The sequence below is a fragment of the Globicephala melas genome, chromosome 7, assembly GCF_963455315.2.
Source record: "Globicephala melas chromosome 7, mGloMel1.2, whole genome shotgun sequence".
Lineage (NCBI taxonomy): Eukaryota > Metazoa > Chordata > Mammalia > Artiodactyla > Delphinidae > Globicephala > Globicephala melas.
The window spans coordinates 58184739-58206597 of NC_083320.1; the positions used below are offsets into that span (position 1 = coordinate 58184739).

Below are 21859 nucleotides of genomic sequence, written 5' to 3' on the forward strand. Positions count from 1 at the left end.
ATGGTAAGAGAATTTGACTTTGACTATTGCAGAATGATCATACAGATAATGATTGCAAAAATATATGAGGACTTCATCAAGTTTCTCAAGTCCCTCTCTTAATTCTTTTTTTTTTTTTACTGTATAATAATTTTATTTTTTTCCTTTTTAAAAATTTTTTGGAGTATAGTTGATTTACAATGTTGTGTTAGTTTCAGGTGTACAGCAAAGTGAATCAGTTATACATATACCTACTTTTTTTTTTTTTTTTAGATTCTTTTCCCATGTAAGCCATTACAGAGTATTGAGTCGAGATCCCTGTGCTATACAGCAGGTTGTTATTAGTTATCTATTCTTAATTATTTAACATTCAAATCATTTTCTTTTGAAGCACTTTGTTGTGTTACTGCTCTCAGTTTTTCTTCAGTTGTCAATAGGTCTAACTCTCTGTTCATTTTTTATTTGCCAATGGCTTTGTATGTGACCTAATCAGTATCTAATGTTAATTTCATGGGCTTCTGGAAATCTTGCATCTTTTGTAAGACTTTCAGTTTGTATTTTATTTGTATTGTGTTAATAATCATTAAGAGACATCAACAAAAATATTGACGCAAAGAAGAGGAAGGATAGTGTTAAATTGGGAAAGATATTTGAATGAGGACAAATTTTATAAATAGATGGTTCATCAGTGATTATCTTTATGTTTAAGACTACCTTTGCTTCCTTATGCAACCCCTGTAACTTTGGGGCATCAGACTGAAAATTCAGATAAAATGGACATCCCTCCTACCATCCATCACAACTTGCTGCAATCTTTGCTTCATTAACCAGCTGATATATGACTAAAATGAGGTCATTTTTTTAAAGTATCTACATCTCCCCAATTTTCTTATATGACCTCCTAATTTTTCATGCTTGTACAAAGTTTATATTCCCCAAAGTATAATTCGACAAGAAAATTAAAATAGGATCACTAACATATAATTACTTACCTGAAAAACCAAAGAGAATAGATTTTAAAACTATGAAAAAAAATAGACTATCAATGAGGTGTCCCATTAAATAAGTAAAAACACTCAACAGCTTTCTTATAGATCAAAACCAACCAATTAACAAACATAATAGAAAAATATTCCATTCACATTACCAGTAAAAAAATATTAAATATCCAGAAAAAAACTTAAAAGTCAAGTGGAAATCAGTAATCTAAGCTTCCACCTTAACAAACTAGAAAAAGAAGAGCAAAATAAGCTCAAGGCAAGCAGAAGGAATAAATAATACAGATAAAAGCAGAAATCAATGAAATTGAAAGCAGAAAACAGAAAAGTCAATGAAACAAAAAGTGGTTCTTTGAAAAGATCAATAAAATTGACAAACCTCTAGCTAGACTGACAGAAAAAGAGAAAACACAAATTACAAAATTACCAATATCAGAAATGAAACAGGGGTATCATGACAGACCCTGCAGACATTAAAAGCATGATAAAGGAATACTATGAACAACTCTATACCCATAAATTAGCAACTTAGAAGAAATGGACCAATTATTTGAAAAGCACATATTACCAAAACTCACTCAATATGAAATAATTTGACTAGCCCTATATCTCTTAAAGAAATTGACTTTAAAACTTCCAGAAATCTCCAGGCCCAGATGTTTCACTGGAGAATTCTACCAAACATTTGAGGAAGAATTAACTCCAAATCTACACAACCTCTTCCAGAAAATAAAAAAGGAGGGAACACGTCCTGACTCATTTAATGGGGCAAATATTACCCTTATACCAAAACCAAACAAAGACAGTACAAACAAACCAACACAGACCAATATCTCTCATGAATACAGATGCAAAATCCCTCAATAAAATATTAGCAAAGAGAACCCAACAATATATAAAAAGAATTATATACCATGACCAAGCTGGGTTTATTCCCAGGATACAAGGCTTGTTCAATATTAGAAAATCAATGTAATCTATCATATCAACAGGCTAAAGAAAAAAGAGAATCATATCAACTGACACAGAAAACGCATATGACAAACCTCAGTATCTATCCATGATAAAAACTCTCAGCAAACAAGGAATAGTGGAAAACTACCTTAACTTGATTAAGTTGACAAAGTACATCTACAAAAAGCTACAGCTAATACTATACTTAATGGTAAATGACTAAATGCTTTCCCCCTAAGACTGGGAACAAGGCAAGGATGTCTGCTCTCACCATTCTTATTCAGTATAATACTTGAAGTCCTAGCCAGCACAATAAGGCAAGGAAAGGAAATAAAAAGCATACAGATTGGAAAGGAAGAACTAAACTGTCCCTATTTGCAGGTGGCATGATAGTCTATACATAAAAATCCCAAGGAGTCTAACCAAAAAAAAAAAACCCCAAAAAACAAACCTCCTAGAACCAGTAAATTCATTTAGCAAAGTCACAGAATACAAGATCAACATACAAAAAAGTAATTAAAACAATCTGAAATTTTGAAAAGAAGTTCTTATTAAGAAACAATTTGTTTAGGCTCTATAGAAGAGAACTAGAGACACTGTTTTCTCATTTAGGTTGAAACTGCAAATTTTGTAGGTCCAACTTCACTTATAGAATCTATTCTAAAGAAGTAATTTTGAAATGCAGACAAACTTAATAAATAAGATGTTCACATGATTTACAGTGGTAAAAGGGAAACAACCAAATAGTGAACAATACCATTTGTGTCCTCCCCTCCACCAGTTACTATGTTCCAGAAGGTCACAGACTGTATCATGTCTGCCACTATGTGGCCCCATGCCTAGCACAGAGCAAGTGTTTATAAAAGATTTCTTTAACAACAACAAAAAATGTCAATATGGAAAACCTAGACAAATAAAATTACAAAAGTCTACTTAGAACAGAAAAGAAAAATTCAATAAATGGACAACCATATCTTGTTCTTGACTAGGAAGGCAATATTATTAGATGTGAATTCTCCCCTAAAATAATCTATAGTTTTAATTCAAATCCAATCAAATCTCAAAAAGATTCTTTGGGGAGAAGCTGGAAAAATGATTGTAAAATTAACCTTGAAAAATGAACAGTCAAGGATTGTCAGGAAAATTCTGAAAAAGCAGAATAATGAGGAAGTATTTGTCTTACCACATTAAAAAAAAAACCCTGTAAATTCATTCATATCGTCCTTTGGCTCATAAAGCAAGTATTGAGCACTTATTATGTATACTTACACGGTTCTCAATGAAACTGGACAAATACAGTAATCTAATTTACACTTGGGTTTACTTAGGAATTTAATATTTGATAAGGCTGGTTGGCGTTTCAAATCAACAGAAAAGATAATTCATTTAAAATGTGGTGTTGAGATCACTGGGTAATCATTTGAGAAGTGAGGAAAAAAACAATAAGCCTAATTCATATTTTATTTTAGTATAATTTCAGAAGAATTATAAATTTTAAAAATAAAACTATAAATATAAGATGTAGATAACCATTTCTGGTACAGTGAAATGGCCATTCTAAAAGCATGACATCAATGCTAGAAACCATATAAGAGCAATTCCACATGGGACAGAATCAACCATTTTATTATTACTTTTCTATTTATGCCAGCTATTGTTTTTCCCTTTTTATCCTTTCTTGCCCTCTTTTGAATTTAACAAGTATTTATTATTCTATTTCTCCCCTGTTAGCTTATTACTTATATATTCTTTTATTATTTTCTTTGCTTTTTTTTTTTTTCTTTTTCGGTACGCGGGCCTCTCACTGCTGTGGCCTCTCCCGTTGCGGGGCACAGGCTCCGGACGCGCAGGCTCAGCGGCCATAGCTCACGGGCCCAGCCGCTCCGCGGCATGTGGGATCTTCCCAGACCGGGGCACGAACCCGTGTCCCCTGCATCGGCAGGCGGACTCTCAACCACTGCGCCACCAGGGAAGCCCTATTCTTTTATTATTTTATTAGTTTCTCTTGACTTATTACAGTCTGCCTTAAATTAGTTCTTCACCACTTAGTTAACGCAAGGACCTTGTAACACTTTAACTCCAATTATTCCTCCTGTTTTTAGTGCTATTCTCATACATTAATTCTGCTGTGTTCATCTGGGTCCTCTGAGAAGCAGATGCCACAACATGAGATTAAATGTACAAGGATTTTATGAGGGAAAATGCCTATGAGAGAAAATGGGGAGGAAGTTGGACTGTGACAGAAGTCCGAGCCTGGCTTTACTAGAGAGGGAAGAAAGGTTGGGTGAAAGTGACCTAGACTGCAACGCCACCTAAGGAAAGCTTTGCAAGGCCCTTAGGGAGTCTTTGACCCAGAGTCGGCCATCAGAGGAGTCCAATGACCCCAGGAATGGGCCTACCTTAGTCTCCCTGCTGCTTTCAGTCATTGGCCAGGAGCAGCCTGTGGGAAGCGCAGCCTTGGTACTACATGAATTCAATGCACAACAGAATTTGAGCACTGCAGCTATGGCCATTGGTCATAAAATTATTATTATTTTAAACACACAATATTCATTTAGTTTCACGCACGTATTTACTGTTTCTGTTGCTCTTCATTCACTCCTGCTTACCTTGCCTCTATCAAAGATCATTTTTCCTGCCTGAAGAATGGCCCTTAGTATTCCTTTTAATGCCAGTTGGCTAGTGACAAATTTTCTCAATTTTATTTCAACTTTACTTTTGGAGGATATTTTCAGTGGGTATAGAATTCTAAATTGGTAGTTATTATCTTTCTCCATCACTTTACAGATGTCATTTTATAGTCTTCCAGATTCTTTCTCTTTTGAAAAGTTATGTCAGTCTTATAGTTGTTCCTTTGAAGATAATACATATTTTCTCTCTGACTGCATTTAAGATTTTCTGTTTATTTTCCCCTTTTAGCAATCTCACTATGATGTGCCCAGGTGTGGTTTCCTTTTATTTATTCTTGGGATTTGCAGAGCTTCTTGAAGCTGTGGCTTGATGACTTTTATTAGTTTGGAAAAATTCTTGGCCAGTATCTCTTCGAATCTTGCTTTTGCCCCTCCACATTCTCTCTCTCCTTTCCTGCTGGGACTCCAACTACATATATATGAGACCTTTCAGTGAGTCCTATATGGCTCTCACACTCTTGTTGATATTTTCCAAAATCTTACCTCTGTTTCAATCAGGGAACTTTCTACTGATCTTCCAGTTCACTAATTTTTTTCTTCTGCTATGTCTAATCTGTTGTTAAACTAATCTATTGAATTCTTTTTTTTTTTTTGCAGTACGCGGGCCTCTCACTGTTGTGGCCTCTCCCGTTGCGGAGCACAGGCTCCGGATGCGCAGGCTCAGCAGCCATGGCTCACAGGCCTAGCCGCTCTGCGGCACGTGGGATCTTCCTGGACCAGGGCACGAACCCACGTCCCCTGCATTGGCAGGCAGACTCTCAACCACTGCGCCACCAGGGAAGCCCCTAATCTATTGAATTCTTAATTTCAGTTATTAGAAATTTACAGTTCTATTATTTCCATTTTGTTCTCTTTTATAGATTTCAGTTCTCTGATGAAATTCTCCATCTTTTTGTCTAATTTTCTTGAACATATAAAACATATTACTTTTAAAGTCTATATCTGATAAAACTAATTTGGGGATAACCAGTGGGTCAGTTTCTACTGTCTGCTTTCTCTTGATTTTCAATCACTTGGTCCTATTTCTTGACATGTCTGATAATTTTTTATTGAATGTTGGACACTATAGATTAAAATCTGTAGAGGCACTGCATAATATTTTCCTCCACAGAGTATTTAATTTTCTTCTGGCAAACAGATGGAATATAGGTAGATTACCTATTGATCCAGCTGAGACTGGTCTATTCTGTTTGTTCTTATTCCTAAAGTGTAGCCTTTCTGGGGTTTTAACTGAAAGCCTGGGGTATTTCCCAGGCCCCTTCTTCTTGGTTGTTCATCAAATCCAATTTTTGTCCCTAAGGCCTTGTGAGACTGCCAAAATCTCTACTTAACGTTTTAAGCTCTTGGTAACTACTCATCCTACAGAGTCTCATCCTACATATGCACGGCTTAGAAGTCAGCAACTGCTTTAAGGAGAAATTGTGACATATGGAAGGTCAGACTCTTCTCAGAGTGCACATAGTCTTTTCCCAATCTCCTGGATCTAGGCCTCTCATATCCTAACTGTTTTGGGTGTTCACCATGCCTTCAAACAGTGGGTTTTATTTTCCCAGCTTTTAGTTATTCTTGGGGAGAGGTTAGTCTCGTACTAGCTACTCCCTGTTAACCAGAAGCGAATGTCCAGCTTTGTGCTTTTAACCACTCCAATTTTATGCCTCCCATTTATTAAATACATCAGTCTCTTTTTACCCTCAAGTAGTATCAATTTCTGAATAACAGTAATGAATGTGGTAGACCCATACTGTAACAAGTACAGTTTAAAAAAATAACACAAAACATATAGTTCCTGTCAGCGGATAAGATATTTTCAGATACTTTGTATGGAAATGTTTAATTACTTCATTAAAATTAGTTCTAAAGAAACAAATAACTCTCATTTAACATAGTTGGTTGACCACAGGTATGTTTTTCCTCTCTCCCCAAACCCTACTACAATGACAGCAAAGGAATAAAAAATGAAATTACTCACAAAGACAAAGAAAGCATGAAGAGCAAGAATTTCCCCCCATCCCCATGATATATGGGAATAATTAAAAGAACAAAAGCTTACATCAAGTCTGCACCCAAATTGTGATTTTTGTGACATTTCAAATTAAAATAAAATTGATTTCCATATAAAACAGTCTAATGTTCCACCCTCAGTTAATCACGCAAACTTCCGTTTTATGTTAATAGCAAATTTTCACTTTCTACATAATATAGCTATGACTTCAAATTCAAGAAAAATAATGTATAGATAACTTGTTACAGGAGCAATATCTTTCTGTTAGTTTTGAAAAAATGCAGGAAGAAAAAAAAAAGGATACACCTGAAAACAACCCTTAATATTAAAACTAAACAATAAAGCAAAAGCCATCCACATCTATCACACATATAGCTTCTGCACCTAGTGAGATTTTAGAATGATTCAAATATAAATTCCTGTAAATGGCAAGTTTTAACAAAAACAGTGTCAGAACCATAACACTGCAGTAACACAGGTATTATGAAAATGTTTTCTGTAGTCAAAACCTACAATTCTCAAAATGAAAGAAGGATTTACATGATCACTTGAGTAGGATAACTATATGTAATCCACTTGTAAGCACTGAATAAGTACTGAGACTGCAATGGCAGGGTTCACTACAATGAATGCAAAACACAGGGTACAATTTCACTGCAATTTAAACTAGTTATTTAAAATACAAGAGTGAATATAGATACAATTTGGATATACATGCAGCACAGTTAATAGCTATCAGGTAGGAATAGTTGTAAAGAACAGAGGTACGCTCTTCCATCTAGAAGACTCATAGGAAGAATTAGCCATAATGTACTAGTAGACAATTTTCTATAAAAGTACTGGAAAGACATTTATTCTTTTGGCAAAGCACAGAAAGTGGGATGAACTATACTTCATACTTAAGGGAAAAATAAGTTTCATGTCAGATGCATCTATTACTATAATATTTTATGCATTTCAAATCTATAATTCAGTTATTTTGTAGTTAAATATAACAGAATTAATTATCATGATACAGTGGCTAATTAATTTATAATTATTTCTACCTATTTTTTCTTCCTTTCGTTCGATCACCCTAAACCTTATGATTCTTGACATTTTCCTCTCCGCCTTAATTATGTGTTGTTATTCTTCATTTTTTAAGAATACCTGCTAATTTTATGTCTTAAGCCTTTAGGTTTATTGCCAGAAAAAAAGGATACAACAATGATCTTTGTTAAACTACCTGCAAATTACAATTTAATTCAATTCAACTAATAATCCTTTGTTAATTTAACAAAAAAAAGAAACTTATTAAGCACACACACACTAGTGCAAGACACTGAACTAGGTGCTGAGAGGAATATAAGGACAAATGAGAGTCCCTTTTTTTTCAATTTCATACAGGAGACAAATGAAGAGCACAAACACAACTTCCTCTTTTGTAAAATGAAGATAATACCTACTTCACATGGTTGCTTAAAGAAAATAATGTAATCACTTTGCACAGTGTCTAGCCTTTGATACACTTTTTTAATAAATAGGAGTAGGTGTTGCTGCAACCAGTACTCTGTCTCTACTTTTACAACAACAGTAAGCCTAAAATCAAAATCCTTAGAATAACATATTTTAGCATTTTCTACATATATATCTATATGAAAAAAGATAGTTTAAATAACCTACTTATAAAATGGCAAACTAATATTAAGAAACTTTATAGGAAACTTTTCAAATGATGACATTCTTCTGGAAATTAAAATATATTAAATACTTTGAAAACAATGATGTTAAGGCATTCTAAAAACATTCTGTCACAAACTTTTTTCTGCTATACATATAATTAATTTGTTTAATGAATACCTGAGAACCAAGTATCAATCACTGACTTATCTATCTCTGAGTAGTTGCTTTCTGATTGATTTATAGAACCATTTTATCCTTCAAGTGAAGGAAGATAAATCAGTCACAGATTTTTATTAGTGGAAAGACCCTTTTAGCATTTATCTGCCACCCAATAATCTTCTAAATAAAAGTTATTTTTCTGGAATTATTTGGAGGCGAATAGACAAAGGTACATTACTAGTAATTTTTTAAGAGTTAGTAGTAACCAAATATAAAAATGGAGAAAAGATATATTAAGAACAGGAAAGTTATTTAAAAATTATAAATTAACATAAGAATATGGTTAACCTCACTAATAGAAATATATTTTAAAGTAATTTTAAAGTAATTTTAAAGTAATAACATGCCAATTTTGCCTAAAAATTTAACAAGATGGCATAAAAACAATATCCTATATTGGTAAATATATTAGAAAATGGGCACTCAAATATTACTGGTGGAAATTTAAATTGATGCAACTTTTCTGGTGGTCATTTTGGCAATGAGTTTCAAAAGCCTTAAAACATGCACATGCTTTGACCCCACATTCTACTTGTAGGAAATTATTCTGGGAAAATAAACATGGATGTGAAAATAAAGAAGCTATAAGCATATTGTATAATTTTAAGTGGTAGAAAACTAAAAACAAACTAAATAACAGAGAATTTGTTAATTAAAGTATGATTCATACAATCAATCTTTACTATATAATGATAAAATACAACCACATGGAAATAAATAATATACCAAAATAATAGAATACCATGCATCTGTTAAAAATGAGAAAGTTCTATATATATTAAAATAGAATGATCTACATTATATATTGGTAACTAGAGAAAACTTATGTGCAGAAGAGTGTGTATGGCATGCTACCATTTCTGTAAAAAGGAGAAGAATATCTATACATATTTGTTTCATTAAGCATACATCATCTCTGAAGGCATATACAAGGAAATGCCTGTAGGAAAAAGGACTGAACAGGGGCATGTTAGAAGGGAGAGGCTTCACTGTATATACTCTTGTATACCTCTGAATTTTGAATCATGTGAATATATTTATTTTTATAAGTAAAAGAATGTCATAGAATATTAAATGACATGGGAAGGAGTTCTGCTTTCATTTAGGCTGAGTAAGCTTCCATCATACTAACCCTCCCTCAGATAACTATAAACTTGGGACAAAATACACTAAGGCTCTTTACTGTGAGCAAAAGCAGGAAAATTCTGGAGGAGAGGTGACACTTGGAAGACGGGATGAAGCACAGAATAAATTTCCCATTTTTGTTACGGCTTTAGCCTAAGGGAAGGCCACGGTCAATGCTGTGCAATGTGGCGCAGGTAGTTATAGAAAACCTTGGTCTTTCTGGCCTGAAGAACCAGAGGCCAACTACCGGTACTAGAAGGTGAAGGGAGAATCACAGAAAGGAGAGAGTTATAGAGAGGAACCCCCAAATTCTTTGTAAAAAAAAAACAAAACTGTGCCCAAATCTCCATCTGTTTCATGAATCAGCATATGTGGGGGAGAATGATAGCAGCTCAGCTAAAGATAAAAGAACGAAACTGGAATTTGAGCTGTTGACCAGGAGACAGACTTTGCAGACAGAACACAACCAATTCAATTGCTAAATCAAAAGTTGTTGATATTTCTTCCTAGGTGAGTTTTGGTGATTGGTGGCTTTCAAGGAATTGATTCATTTCCTCTAAGTTACTGAACACACTTAGAGCTGTTTATAGCGTTTCCCTATTATCCTCCTAATGTCTATGGGGTCTATAATAATATCTGTTTTCCTGACATGTAACTTGTGTTTTCTTCCTTTTTTTTTTTTTCTTTGTGGAGCTGAGTGTTTCAATTTATTAATCTTTTCAAAGAACCAGCTTTTAGTTTGATCCATTTTCTCCACTGTTTTGTTGTTTTCAATTTTATTGATTTCTGCACTTTATTATTTCTTTCTTTTCTTTCCTTGGGATTTTTTTTTCTTTAGTTTATTAAGGTGAAAGTTTACATTGTTGATTTGAGACCTTTCTTATTCTCTAATATAAGCACTTAATGCTTTAAATTTTCCTGTAAACACTACTTTTGCTGCATGCTATAAATTTTGGTATACTGATTTTCATTTCATTCCACTCAAAATATTTTCTAATTTCCCTGGAGACTTCTTTTTTGACCCATACATTTAAAGTGTGTTGTGTGGACTTCCCTGGTGGTGCAGTGGTTAAGAATCTGCCTGCCAATTCAGGGGACACGGGTTCGAGCCCTGGTCTGGGAAGATCCCACATGCCGCGGAGCAACTAAGCCTGTGCGCCACAACTACTGAGCCTGTGCTCTAGAGCCTGCGAGCCACAAATACTGAAGCCCACGCGCCTACAGCCTGTGCTCCACAACAAGAGAAGCCACCTCAATGAGAAGCCCGCGCACCGCAACCAAGAGTAGACCCCGCTCGCCGCAACTAGAGAAAGCCCGTGCGCAGCAACGAAGACCCAATGCATCCAAAAAAAATTAATTAATTAAAAAAAAATAAAGTGTGGGCTTCCCTGGTGGCGCAGTGGTTGAGGGTCCGCCTGCCGATGCAGTGGACGCGGGTTCGTGCCCCGGTCCGGGAAGATCCCACGTGCCGCGGAGCGGCTGGGCCCGTGGGCCATGGCCGCTGGGCCTGCGCGTCCAGAGCCTGTGCTCGGCGGTGGGAGAGGCCACGGCAGTGAGAGGCCCGCGTACCGCAAAAAATAAAAATAAAAAAATAATAAAGTGTGTTGTGTGATTTCCAAGTATTAGGGATTTTCCAGATATCCTTATGTAACTGATTTCAAACATAATTTTATTATTGTCAAAGACTGGACTTTGTTATGTCTCTTTTTAAGATTTGTTTTATGATCCAGGATATGGTCAACTTAGTGTATGTTCCATGTGCACTTGAAAAGAATGTGCATTCCACTGTTGTTGGGTGGAGAATTCTATAAACATCAGTTAGATCCAGTGGTTGATATACTGTTCAATTCTTTCATATCCTTGCTGATTTTCTGTCCACTGGTTCTTCCCATTACTGAGAGAGAAGCATTGCAGTCTCCACCTATAATTGTGGAACTGTCTACTTCTCCTTTCAGTTCTGTTAGTTCTTACTTCATATATTTTGAAGATTTGTTGTTAGGTTCATATACATTTACCATGGAGAAAATAATAACCCTGAAATGACCCTTTTTTGATTATGTGATATGTCTCTCCCTGGTAATGTACCTTGCTCGAAAGTCTACTTCATCTAATATTTATATAGCCAACCCAGCTGTCTTTTGATCAGTGTTTACATGCTATAACTTCTCCCATTCTTCTACTCTTCGCCTACTTAAAGTGAGTCACTCATACACAGCATATAGCTGAGTCATGGTTTGTTTTTTTTACTTCAGTCTGACACACTTCATCTTTTAATTGGTATGTTTAGACCACTTAACAATTAATGTAATTATAGATATGATGAACTTTAGATCTACATTATATTGTTTTATGTTCGATGCTTCTATTTTTATTCTTCCATTTCCCCTTTCCTGCCTTCTTTTTGAATATTTTCTTAGTATTCCATTTTAATTCATGTGTTGGGGTTTTTTTTTACTGTATCTTATTACATAGCTTTTTAAATAGTTGCTCTAAGGCTATAATATACAAAATTCAATTATCTGTTTACTAGAATCAATATTTTACAGCTTTAAGTACAATGTACAAACCTTAACACCATATGTACTCCCCTCTTTATACTGTGATTATCATGTGTATTATAGGAAATGTAATTTTGGCTTATAACTGTTAGACATATTATTAAGGTCTTAAGAGGAGAAACATGGTATTATATTTACCCCAATATTTACCATTTCTGTGGCTCTTCCTTCATCTCTGAAGTTCCATGTTTCGCTGTGCTATCACTTCCCTTCTATCTAAAAAAATTCCTTTAGCATTTCTTTTACAGCAGGAATACTGGCAACAAAGTCTCTTAGTTCTCCCACATGTCAGGATGTTTTTATTTCACCTTCATTCCTGAAGAATATTTTGTCTAGATACAGAATTCTTTTCTTTCAGAGCTTTAAAAATGTTGTTTCACTGCCTTTAGGCATCTATGGCTTATAATGAAAAACACACAGGAATCATTTTTTACCTATATATAATGTGTTACTTTTCTTTAGCTGCTTTTAAGGCTTTTTGTCTTTGGTTTTCAGCAGTTTGTGCATTTAGGCATGGACTTCTTTTCATTTATCTTGTTTGAGGTTTGCTAACTTTCCTGAATCTGTAAATTTAAGTCTTTTGCCATTTTGAGAAGTTTTCAACCATTATTTATTTAAAAACTTTTCTGCATCACACTCTTCTCTCCTTCTGAGACTCTAATGACTCTAGATGTTTAGATATTATCCCACAGTCCCTAGGGCTCTGTTCTGTTTCTTTGTTTCAATTTTTTTTCTCTCTGTGTTCATATTAGATAATTTCTACTGATCTATCTTCAAATTCACTGACACTTTCCTCTGTCATATCCATTCTGCTATTGAGCCCATCAGAGGAATTTTTTACTTTGGTTACTGTGTTTTTCAATTATAAAATTTCCATTCAGTTCATTTTTATAGCTTCTACTTCTCTGCTGAGATGCTCTACTTTCCCATTCATATTGGGAGTGTTCACACTTAAAATAGCTGCTTTAAAGTCTTCATTTGAATGGCACAAATGAACCTATCTACAAAACAGAAACAGACTCATGGACATAGAGAACAGACTTGTGGTTGTCAAGGGGGAGAAGGTTGGGGGAGAGATGGAATAGCAGGTTGGGGTTAGCAGATGTAAGCTATTAAACATAGAATGGATAAACAACTAGGTCCTACTATATAGCACAGAGAACTATATTCAATATCCTATGATAACCCATAATGGAAAAGAATATTAAAAAGAATATATATATATAGATATATATATACGTTTAACTGAATCACTTTGCTGTACAGCAGAAATTAACACAACATTGTAAATCAATTATACTTCAATCAAAAAAATAACTGAATAAAGTCTTCATTTGATAATCCCAACATCTAGATCATCTTGTGGTTGGTATCTATTGTCTTTTCCCTTCCAAGTTGTTGAGATTTTCCTGGTTTTCATATATTGGGTAATTTTGGATTGTATCATTTAGATTATAACATTATGTTATGAGATTTTGGGCCCACTTTCTGTCCACACCCAGTGCATAGTTCCAGCAATCATACTGTTTGAAACCAGGCCAGGTGATATGGAAGGAAAAAAACCATGAAACTCACTGCTGGATGAATTCATACTTTGGGTTCTGGTTTCTTTCTCCTATTGCCTGTTCCTTTTTACATTTAAAGGTCCTCAGATAACTGTTCCATACAATATTTCCAGGCTTTTGGTTATATTCAGAAAAAGAGATAGAATAGAGTTTACTTACAGCATCTTATCTGGAACCTGAACCAGCCTACATTAAATGTTAATGAACTATAGTTTCTAATTAAAAGGCAAAACTTATCAGAATGGTTTAAAAAAAAAAGATTAAACCGTATTTTTTTTTACAAGAAATGTGCTTTAAATATAAAGACACAGATAGTTTGAAAGCAAATGGATAGGTGAGTATATGTCATATAAACAGTAAACAGGGGCTTCCCTGTTGGCGCGGTGGTTGAGAGTCCACCTGCCGATGCACGGGACATGGGTTTGTGCCCTGGTCCGGGAAGGTCCCACATGCCACAGAGCGGCTGGGCCTGTGAGCCACGGCTGCTGAGCCTGCGCATCTGGAGCCTGTGCTCCGCAACGGGTGAGGCCACAACAGTGAGAGGCCCACGTACTGCCGAACAAAACAAAACAAAACAAAACAAAAAAACCCAGAAAACTGGGCTAAAGTTGACTTCAAGACAAACAGTATTAACAGTGAGAAATAATATTTCATGAAGAAAAGGGCCTGGGCTTCCCTGGTGGCGCAGTGGTTGAGAGTCCGCCTGCCGATGCAGGGGACACGGGTTCGTGCCCCGGTCCGGGAAGATCCCACATGCCGCGGAGCGGCTAGGCCCGTGAGCCACGGCCGCTGAGCCTGCGCGTCCGGAGCCTGTGCTCCGCAACGGGAGAGGCCACGACAGTGAGAGGCCCGCGTACCGCAAAAAAAAAAAAAAAAAAAGAAAAGGGCCAATTCACCAGAAAGACAAAACAATTATAAATGTGTATGTACCTAATAACAGACGTTTAATATATATTAAGCAAAAACTGACAGAATTAAAGGGAGAAACAGACAATTCCATAAACATAATTGGAGATTTTCACACTCCCCTCTTAGTAATATATACAACAAGAAAAAAAAATCATTAAAGATGTACATGATCACAGTAACCATCTTGACCTAATTGACCTAATTGATATTTATAAAACTCTATACCTAACAAGTGCAAGGCGCATATTTTGTACACCAAAATAGATCATATGCCAGGCCATAAAATAAGTCTCAGTAAATTTTAAAGGACTGAAGTCATATAGAGTATGTTCTCTGAGTTCAGTGGAATTAAATTAGAAATCAACAACAATAAGATATCTAGGAAATGCCCAAATATTTGGAACTTCGTTAACACACTTCTAAATAATCCACAAGTCAGAAATCACGAGGGAAATTTTAAAACATTTCAAATGAATGATAACTAAAGATGTGGAATGATATTCCAAATATAACATCAACTAAAAAGTGGATTAAAGTAGAATATATTCAGTATTGACCTATTTTTATTTTAAAAAATAAGCTGTATATGTATACAGGGAAATATGGCTACAAAGAATATCTGCTAGCAATGATACATTTTACTTTTGCAATTAAAAATATTTAAATGTTAAGTGAGTGCTGAGTACTTATTATGAGTAATTTTTGTTCCTCTTTGTTTACCTGCATTTTCCAAATGCTTAACTTTGAACATTTGTTACAACATTCAATTTTGGTTTTGTTTCAGTGACTGTAATTTTCATTTTTAGAATTTCTGCACATTTTAGAATTTGCAAATTTATCTGTTTATTTTTCATAATCTACTCTTGCTTTATGGATTTCATTCCTTCCTTTATATCTTTGAACATTTTAATTTTATTTTTTTAACTTCTTATTACAAAAAATTTCAAATATATAAAAGTTCAGAAAAATTATATAATGAATCCTCAAATATTCATTACTGTTTCAACAGTTATCAAATCCCTCCCATCAAATTATTTTGAAGAAAATACCAGTCACATCATCTCATCCATGATATTTCAGTACTTATCTATACAAAAGGAATTTTTTTATAAATATAGCTAAAATACAATGACCACATCTGAATTTTAAAATAATAATTCCTTAATATTAACAAATACCTTTGATAGTTTTAATCATTAGCTAACTTTAAATCAGCTAATTTGTTCTTGGGTGTGAATTTCCCATATTTGTTGGGTCTATGAATTGTTTCGCTTTTAGTACTGTATTTGCTCATGTGTTTATAATTTTTTTCCTGTGAAATCATCTTCAAAGGGAATTTCTGGGAGAGTCCTGGCAGACCATGGATAATGAAGGCTTCCATATGGGTGATTAATAAAATACATACAGCCTCCTTACCTGAATCTAAACTGTTATAAACACTGAATAGCAAGAGACTACAACCCCTTATTTTAAATGGAAGAAATAATAATGTATTCCTAGCCCATATTTAAAAACTCAATCAATTTCCCCAAATATTACTAAATACTTGTAAAACCTATGTAACAATCAACCAAGAACTTCTGCATAATGGGAAGTGTGTAAACACTAATCATCTATTTATTTAACTCTCAATGAATGCCCAATAATTGTGCTTGTGTGCAGTTCAAAATAATAACATATCTTACTGGATATGAATTGCATTTCTCTTCTATACTGCAAAAAACACTCAGTATAATGTAAATAGAACTTCTGCTTCCAACCATGAAGGAACAGTAGGGTCTAGAATTACCCTCCTACTGTAGACAAACAGAAAACTGGACAAAATATATAAAACTGTTTTTGGATATTGGACAACAGGTAATGTAGGATTATGATCCCTGAGAGAAAGGAAACAAATAAGGTAAGCCCTACCATTGTGTTGACTGCAGGAGCTCAGTGTTGTTGGAGGCAATTTTCAGACAACAGTGCAGGGAGGGGGACCCAGACATAGCCCAAAGATCACTCTAAGTTGAAGAAACAGAGGTGGAAGTTCAGGGAGGTCAGGGTGGTAGAATTTGCAAAGCAGAGCACCAAAGAGGAATAAGCTACCTCTCAAAAACTTTCTAGCAACCTGTACAGAGGGTCCATTGAGCCTCTGGCTGAATACCAATTTGCACACACACATAGGGTGAAACTCCACAAGACCAAACAAAGAACAAATTATAAGGAAAGAGCAATTATTGGAAACTATGAGTTTTTAAAAAATCCATAAAGCTAACACAGGGCTGGGAATCTTTTGAGTTCCCACTAGCTGGAGTAAGAAGATCTCATTTAATACACAAGGCATTCAGCAGAGGTCCCAGAAGGATCACATGCCTTTAGTGGGACTAAACTAGCCCTGGTATAATAGCTACTCTAGAGCTACCCTAGAAAAGCAAACAGGCCTAAAAGAGATGAAACTGTTCCCTAAATAATGAAATTAACTGATAAAACAAAGTCCAAAAAAAAAAAAAACAAAGTCCAACACTCATTAAAGGAATAAAACAAAATCCAGAACTCAACGATTAAAATCTGCAATGTCCATCATCTAATCAAAAATTATTAAACATACAAATAAGCAGGAAAATGTGACCCAAAACCAGAAGAAAATCAAATCAACAGAAACAGACTCAGAAATTACAGAGATAATGGCGTTAGAAGACAAGGATGTTAAAACAACTATTATAAAACAGCTGTCTGCTAAATATGCTCAAGGATTTAAAGAAAAACATGAAGGTAATGAATACAGAAATGAGAGATATACAAAAAGAACCAACTAGAACATGTAGGGATGAAAAATATAATAACTGAAATGAAAATATTACTGAGATTAACAGCATATTAGATAATGCAGAAGAAAAGATCAATGAACTTGAGGACATAATAATAGAAACTATCCATAATAAATGTAGAAACTACATCCTTTTATCTGAATGTCCATGTTTTTAATGGCAGTTACATGAAGATTCATTATAGCAGATTTCTCATCTGGATGGGAAATTTGAGTAAAATCTGAATATTTGTCATATATTCATAGAGATACAGGTATGCTGGAATTCTGCATACCTGTATTTCGCAGGTTCCAAACCACTTTGTTTCTCAACACAGCACAGGTAGCCTTAGCTGAGTTTACAAAATACAGGTAGCTCAGAGTTCAGTCACTCACAAGAGAATGTACTGACCCAGAGCCTGGGACAGCAGACAGCTCAATTCCAGGCTGGGACTCTGGGCATGGAGCAGAGTACTAATTTTAGTAACTAGTCCATTTCCTGCTCCCCAAATAGGTCTTTCAGCTAGGCACCTACATTCTCATGGATGTTAAAACTAGCCTCTAAGAATGATATGTGGTCCACAATCTCCCCTTTGACACAGAGAGAAGGAGGACTGTATGGAGAAGAGACACCTCAAATCTTGCTGACACTATGGGTTCTCTCTTCATTTTTGGTACCTAGTGATTTCCTCTTCTTGTCTTTAAACCTATCTATATATGCCCTTAATGTTTAAATATGTTATTCAACATTTCTAGAGTTTAAGAGTGGAAAGGGAGAATTCTTATATCTGCTCAGTTTGTCTTCTTGACAAGTTATAGATATAACTTTTGAAATTAGAAAATAACCAATAAGGGTACTATCAAAAGATAAATGAAAGAAGCAGCAGCAATAGTCAAAGAAAACCATCTCCATGTTCCAATGAACTCTGAGAAGAAAAGTAATCCAAATTTGGCTTTAAGAATATTACTAAGAACTGAAAAAAGGGTTTGAGGATTGCAAATCTGAACTTGTCTTTCAGAAAGAATTATTACCATCTCACAATTATATAGCACTTCACTCATCTCAAGAAACAGCTTACAGGGGCTTCCCTGGTGGCGCAGTGGTTGAGAGTCTGCCTGCCGATGCAGGGGACGTGGGTTCATGCCCCGGTCTGGGAAGATCCCACATGCCATGGAGCGGCTAGGCCTGTGAGCCATGGCCGCTGAGCCTGCGCGTCCGGAGCCTGTGCTCCGCAACGGGAGAGGCCGCAACAGTGAGAGGCCCGCGTACCACAAAAAAAAACAGCTTACAGTATCACAATGTTTTCAGTTTTCTTTTCTTTTTTTTCCCCTTTAGCTGTGCCACACGGCCTGTGGGATCCTAGTTCGCCGACCAAGAATCGAACCCGTGCCCCCTGTAGTGGAAGCACGGAGTCCCAACCACTGGACCACCAGGGAATTCCCCGTTTTCAGTTTTAATAAAACTATATCTTACATAGAATATTTTTTCAAAAAACAAACTTTATTATGCCCACATTATATTTACACGAAATACCATTTTCATTCTAATATTATTTAAAATTACCTTTATGTTTATTCAGAAGCTTGTAGCCTTCACAGTATCTGCCTGGAGAAGTCATCATCTTGGTTGTGTCAAGATAAGAGTATGTTGCAGCAAAATCAAACTCCTTTTTACCATCCCACCAACCTTTCTGCTTAGCATAGCTTCTCATGTCTGGGTGTTCCCGATCAATCTTGGTTGTTATAGAAAGCTGATTAGAAATATTACGAACTCCCTCTATTTTCAAAGAAGAGAGGAAGGGAGAAGAAAAGTCATATTTAATGTAATATATCTATCTCTGTACATTATGATCCTTAATCATTATTTCAATGTAAATATAGGCTTCTAAATGTTGTACCATGTGCATCTATTTATTACATACTCAAATAAATAAATTACTTTTTAAAATTAAACTTTTTATTTTGAGGTAATTATGGATTCACATGTAGTGGTAAGAATTAAAGAGAGAGCTATGCACCTTTACACTGTCTCCCCAAATGGTAACATTTTGCATAATATCACAACCAAAATACTGGTATTTATACTGTCAAGGTACAGAATATCACAAGGATCACTCGTGTTGCCCTTTTATAGCCACACCCACTTATCTCCCACGCCCACCCCTTCATTAACCCCAGGCAACCATCTGTTATCCATTTCTATAACTGTCATTTCAAGAAAATCATATAAATGGAATCATACAATATACAATCTTTAGGCTTTTTTTACTCAGTTTAATTCCCTAAAGATTATTCCAGGTTATTGTATGTATCAACAATTCATTCCTTTTTATTGCTGACTAGTATTCCATGTTATAGACATTCTATGGTTTGTTTAAACATTCACAAGTTAAAGGACAGCTAGGTTGTTTCCAGTTTTTGGTATCATGGGAAAAGCTGCTCTAAAAATTCATGTACAGGTTTTTGTGTGCATTTAAGTTTTATTTCTCTGGGATAAATGCATAAGATTGCTATTGCTACATTGTATAATAGTTGCATATTAAGGTTTTTTTTAACTGCCAAACTGTTTTCCAGAGTGACTGTACATTCTTATTAGCAATGTACCATCCTACAGATTCTCACTAGCATTTGGGAATGTCATTTAAAAATTTTTAGCCATTCTGATAGAGGTAGAGTGGTATCTCATTGTGGTTTTAGTTTGCATTTCCCTAATGGCTAATGACGGTGAACATCATTTCATGTGCTTTTGTGACATCGTATATCCTTTTAGGGGAAATGTCTCTTCGTGTCATTTGTCTTTTTACTGTTGAGTTTTGACAGTTCTTTATATATTCTAGATATTAGTCTTTTATATGAATTACTGTTTAAAAAATAGTCATAAGTAAGTTTAGAACAGAAATATAAGGCTTCTAAAAATATCATGGCACTAAGTTATAACAAAATTTTCAACTAAAATACAAAACAGAAGAAACAATAAAAGTCTGTTCTAAACAGATCAGAATAAATGAAGTAGATCATGATAAATGAAAATTAATAACATTTTAAAACAGATTTAGAATGATAGTCTGCCAAGTAGAAATCAATTTAATTACTCTAATGAAATCATACTTGGGATATTCTCACTACAAAAATAGACTTAAGTCATGATAGAATCAAAGAGAAGAGGAATTTTCCATGAGTAGATAATTCCCTATAGTTAAACTACTTAGTTCTTGGGCTAATTTAGTAATAGGAAGAGAAACAAGTTGGCAAAGTTAATCTACAATTGGATAATCAGACTCAGTGAAGGTGTTTGTTTTGGATGGCTCGGTGGGGCTATCTTTTTCAACAGAATTTGTTTTTCTCTTGGATGTAGCACACTTGACAAAATAAAAAGTAATTAATGGTATAATCAGGCCAATTATCACAATAATAAAAAGAGTCTAAATTCAGTTTTGTGTATTAATAAACATACATGCAAAATATAAAATAAAATGTCCATCAAAACAACTGTCAATGACCTGTTTTGAAAAATAACATCCAAATCCTCCAAAGCTCAAGCCTATCTTCATGAAGACTTCCCAAATTTCTCCAGCTCACGATGACTTTTCCTTTCTCTAAAGGTTCATTGCATATATGTGTGTGTGTTATTCACTTGCCATTTAATATTTTCACATGTGTATCTTATCCCCCCTGTAAAACTATGAGATGCAGGAGGTAATTACACAAAAAGTACATGATCATGCTTAAGCACAAGGTTGTACTCTAGTGAAAGAATACTGAACTGAGAGTCAGGATAGAAAGATTTAAATTCTAAGTCTCTCATTCACTGCTTTGAGTAAATCACTTCATATCTCTGGATCTCCTCACTTGAAAAATGAGAGGAATGTATGGTTACAAAGAAATCAAGGGGAAAAAAAGCAAAGCATTCTAAAACAATCAACTGTGTTATTTACTCAATGACATCAAATTTTTATACTTTACTATTGTATCAATATATTCTTTCTAACGACTAAACCCACAGTCACCAATCCCCAATAACACTACCCTGTCCTCACCTCCATATCCACACATGATAAAATTATGGAGTTCAGCCCAAAGTTAAAACAGGAAAAAATGGTAAAGAAATAGTTTCACTTCATAAAAAAGTGAAAAAGGGGAGGGGTTTAAAAAAAGTGAAAAAGTACGATAAAACAGCCAAGAGCTACTGCACAGAAAATGTATACAGGTTATATGAAATTAATATCATATATATTAAAAAGAGATAACACCACCTTTTCCTCTTTTTCAAGAAAGCCCTTTATAGTGCTCTTTCAATGTATGTTCTTTCAAATTTTTTCATTTCCCCTTCAGTTTTCGACTTCATTGCACTGGAGTATAAATCTTGAAAAACAATTAAATGCAACTAAGAGGTTTTTTATTAATTGTAAA

The 21859-nt window shown here is 34.7% G+C and overlaps 1 protein-coding gene across 1 annotated transcript in view; it reads right to left on the bottom strand.

Moving 5' to 3' along the window:
• SCRN3 (secernin 3) overlaps positions 1-21859 on the bottom strand; it is a 36906-nt gene that overhangs the window by 9666 nt on the left and 5381 nt on the right. Inside the window, exon 5 of the mRNA XM_030851720.2 lies at positions 19014-19226. Coding sequence (XP_030707580.1) covers positions 19014-19226 — 213 coding nt within the window. The remainder of the gene's footprint in view (positions 1-19013; positions 19227-21859) is intronic.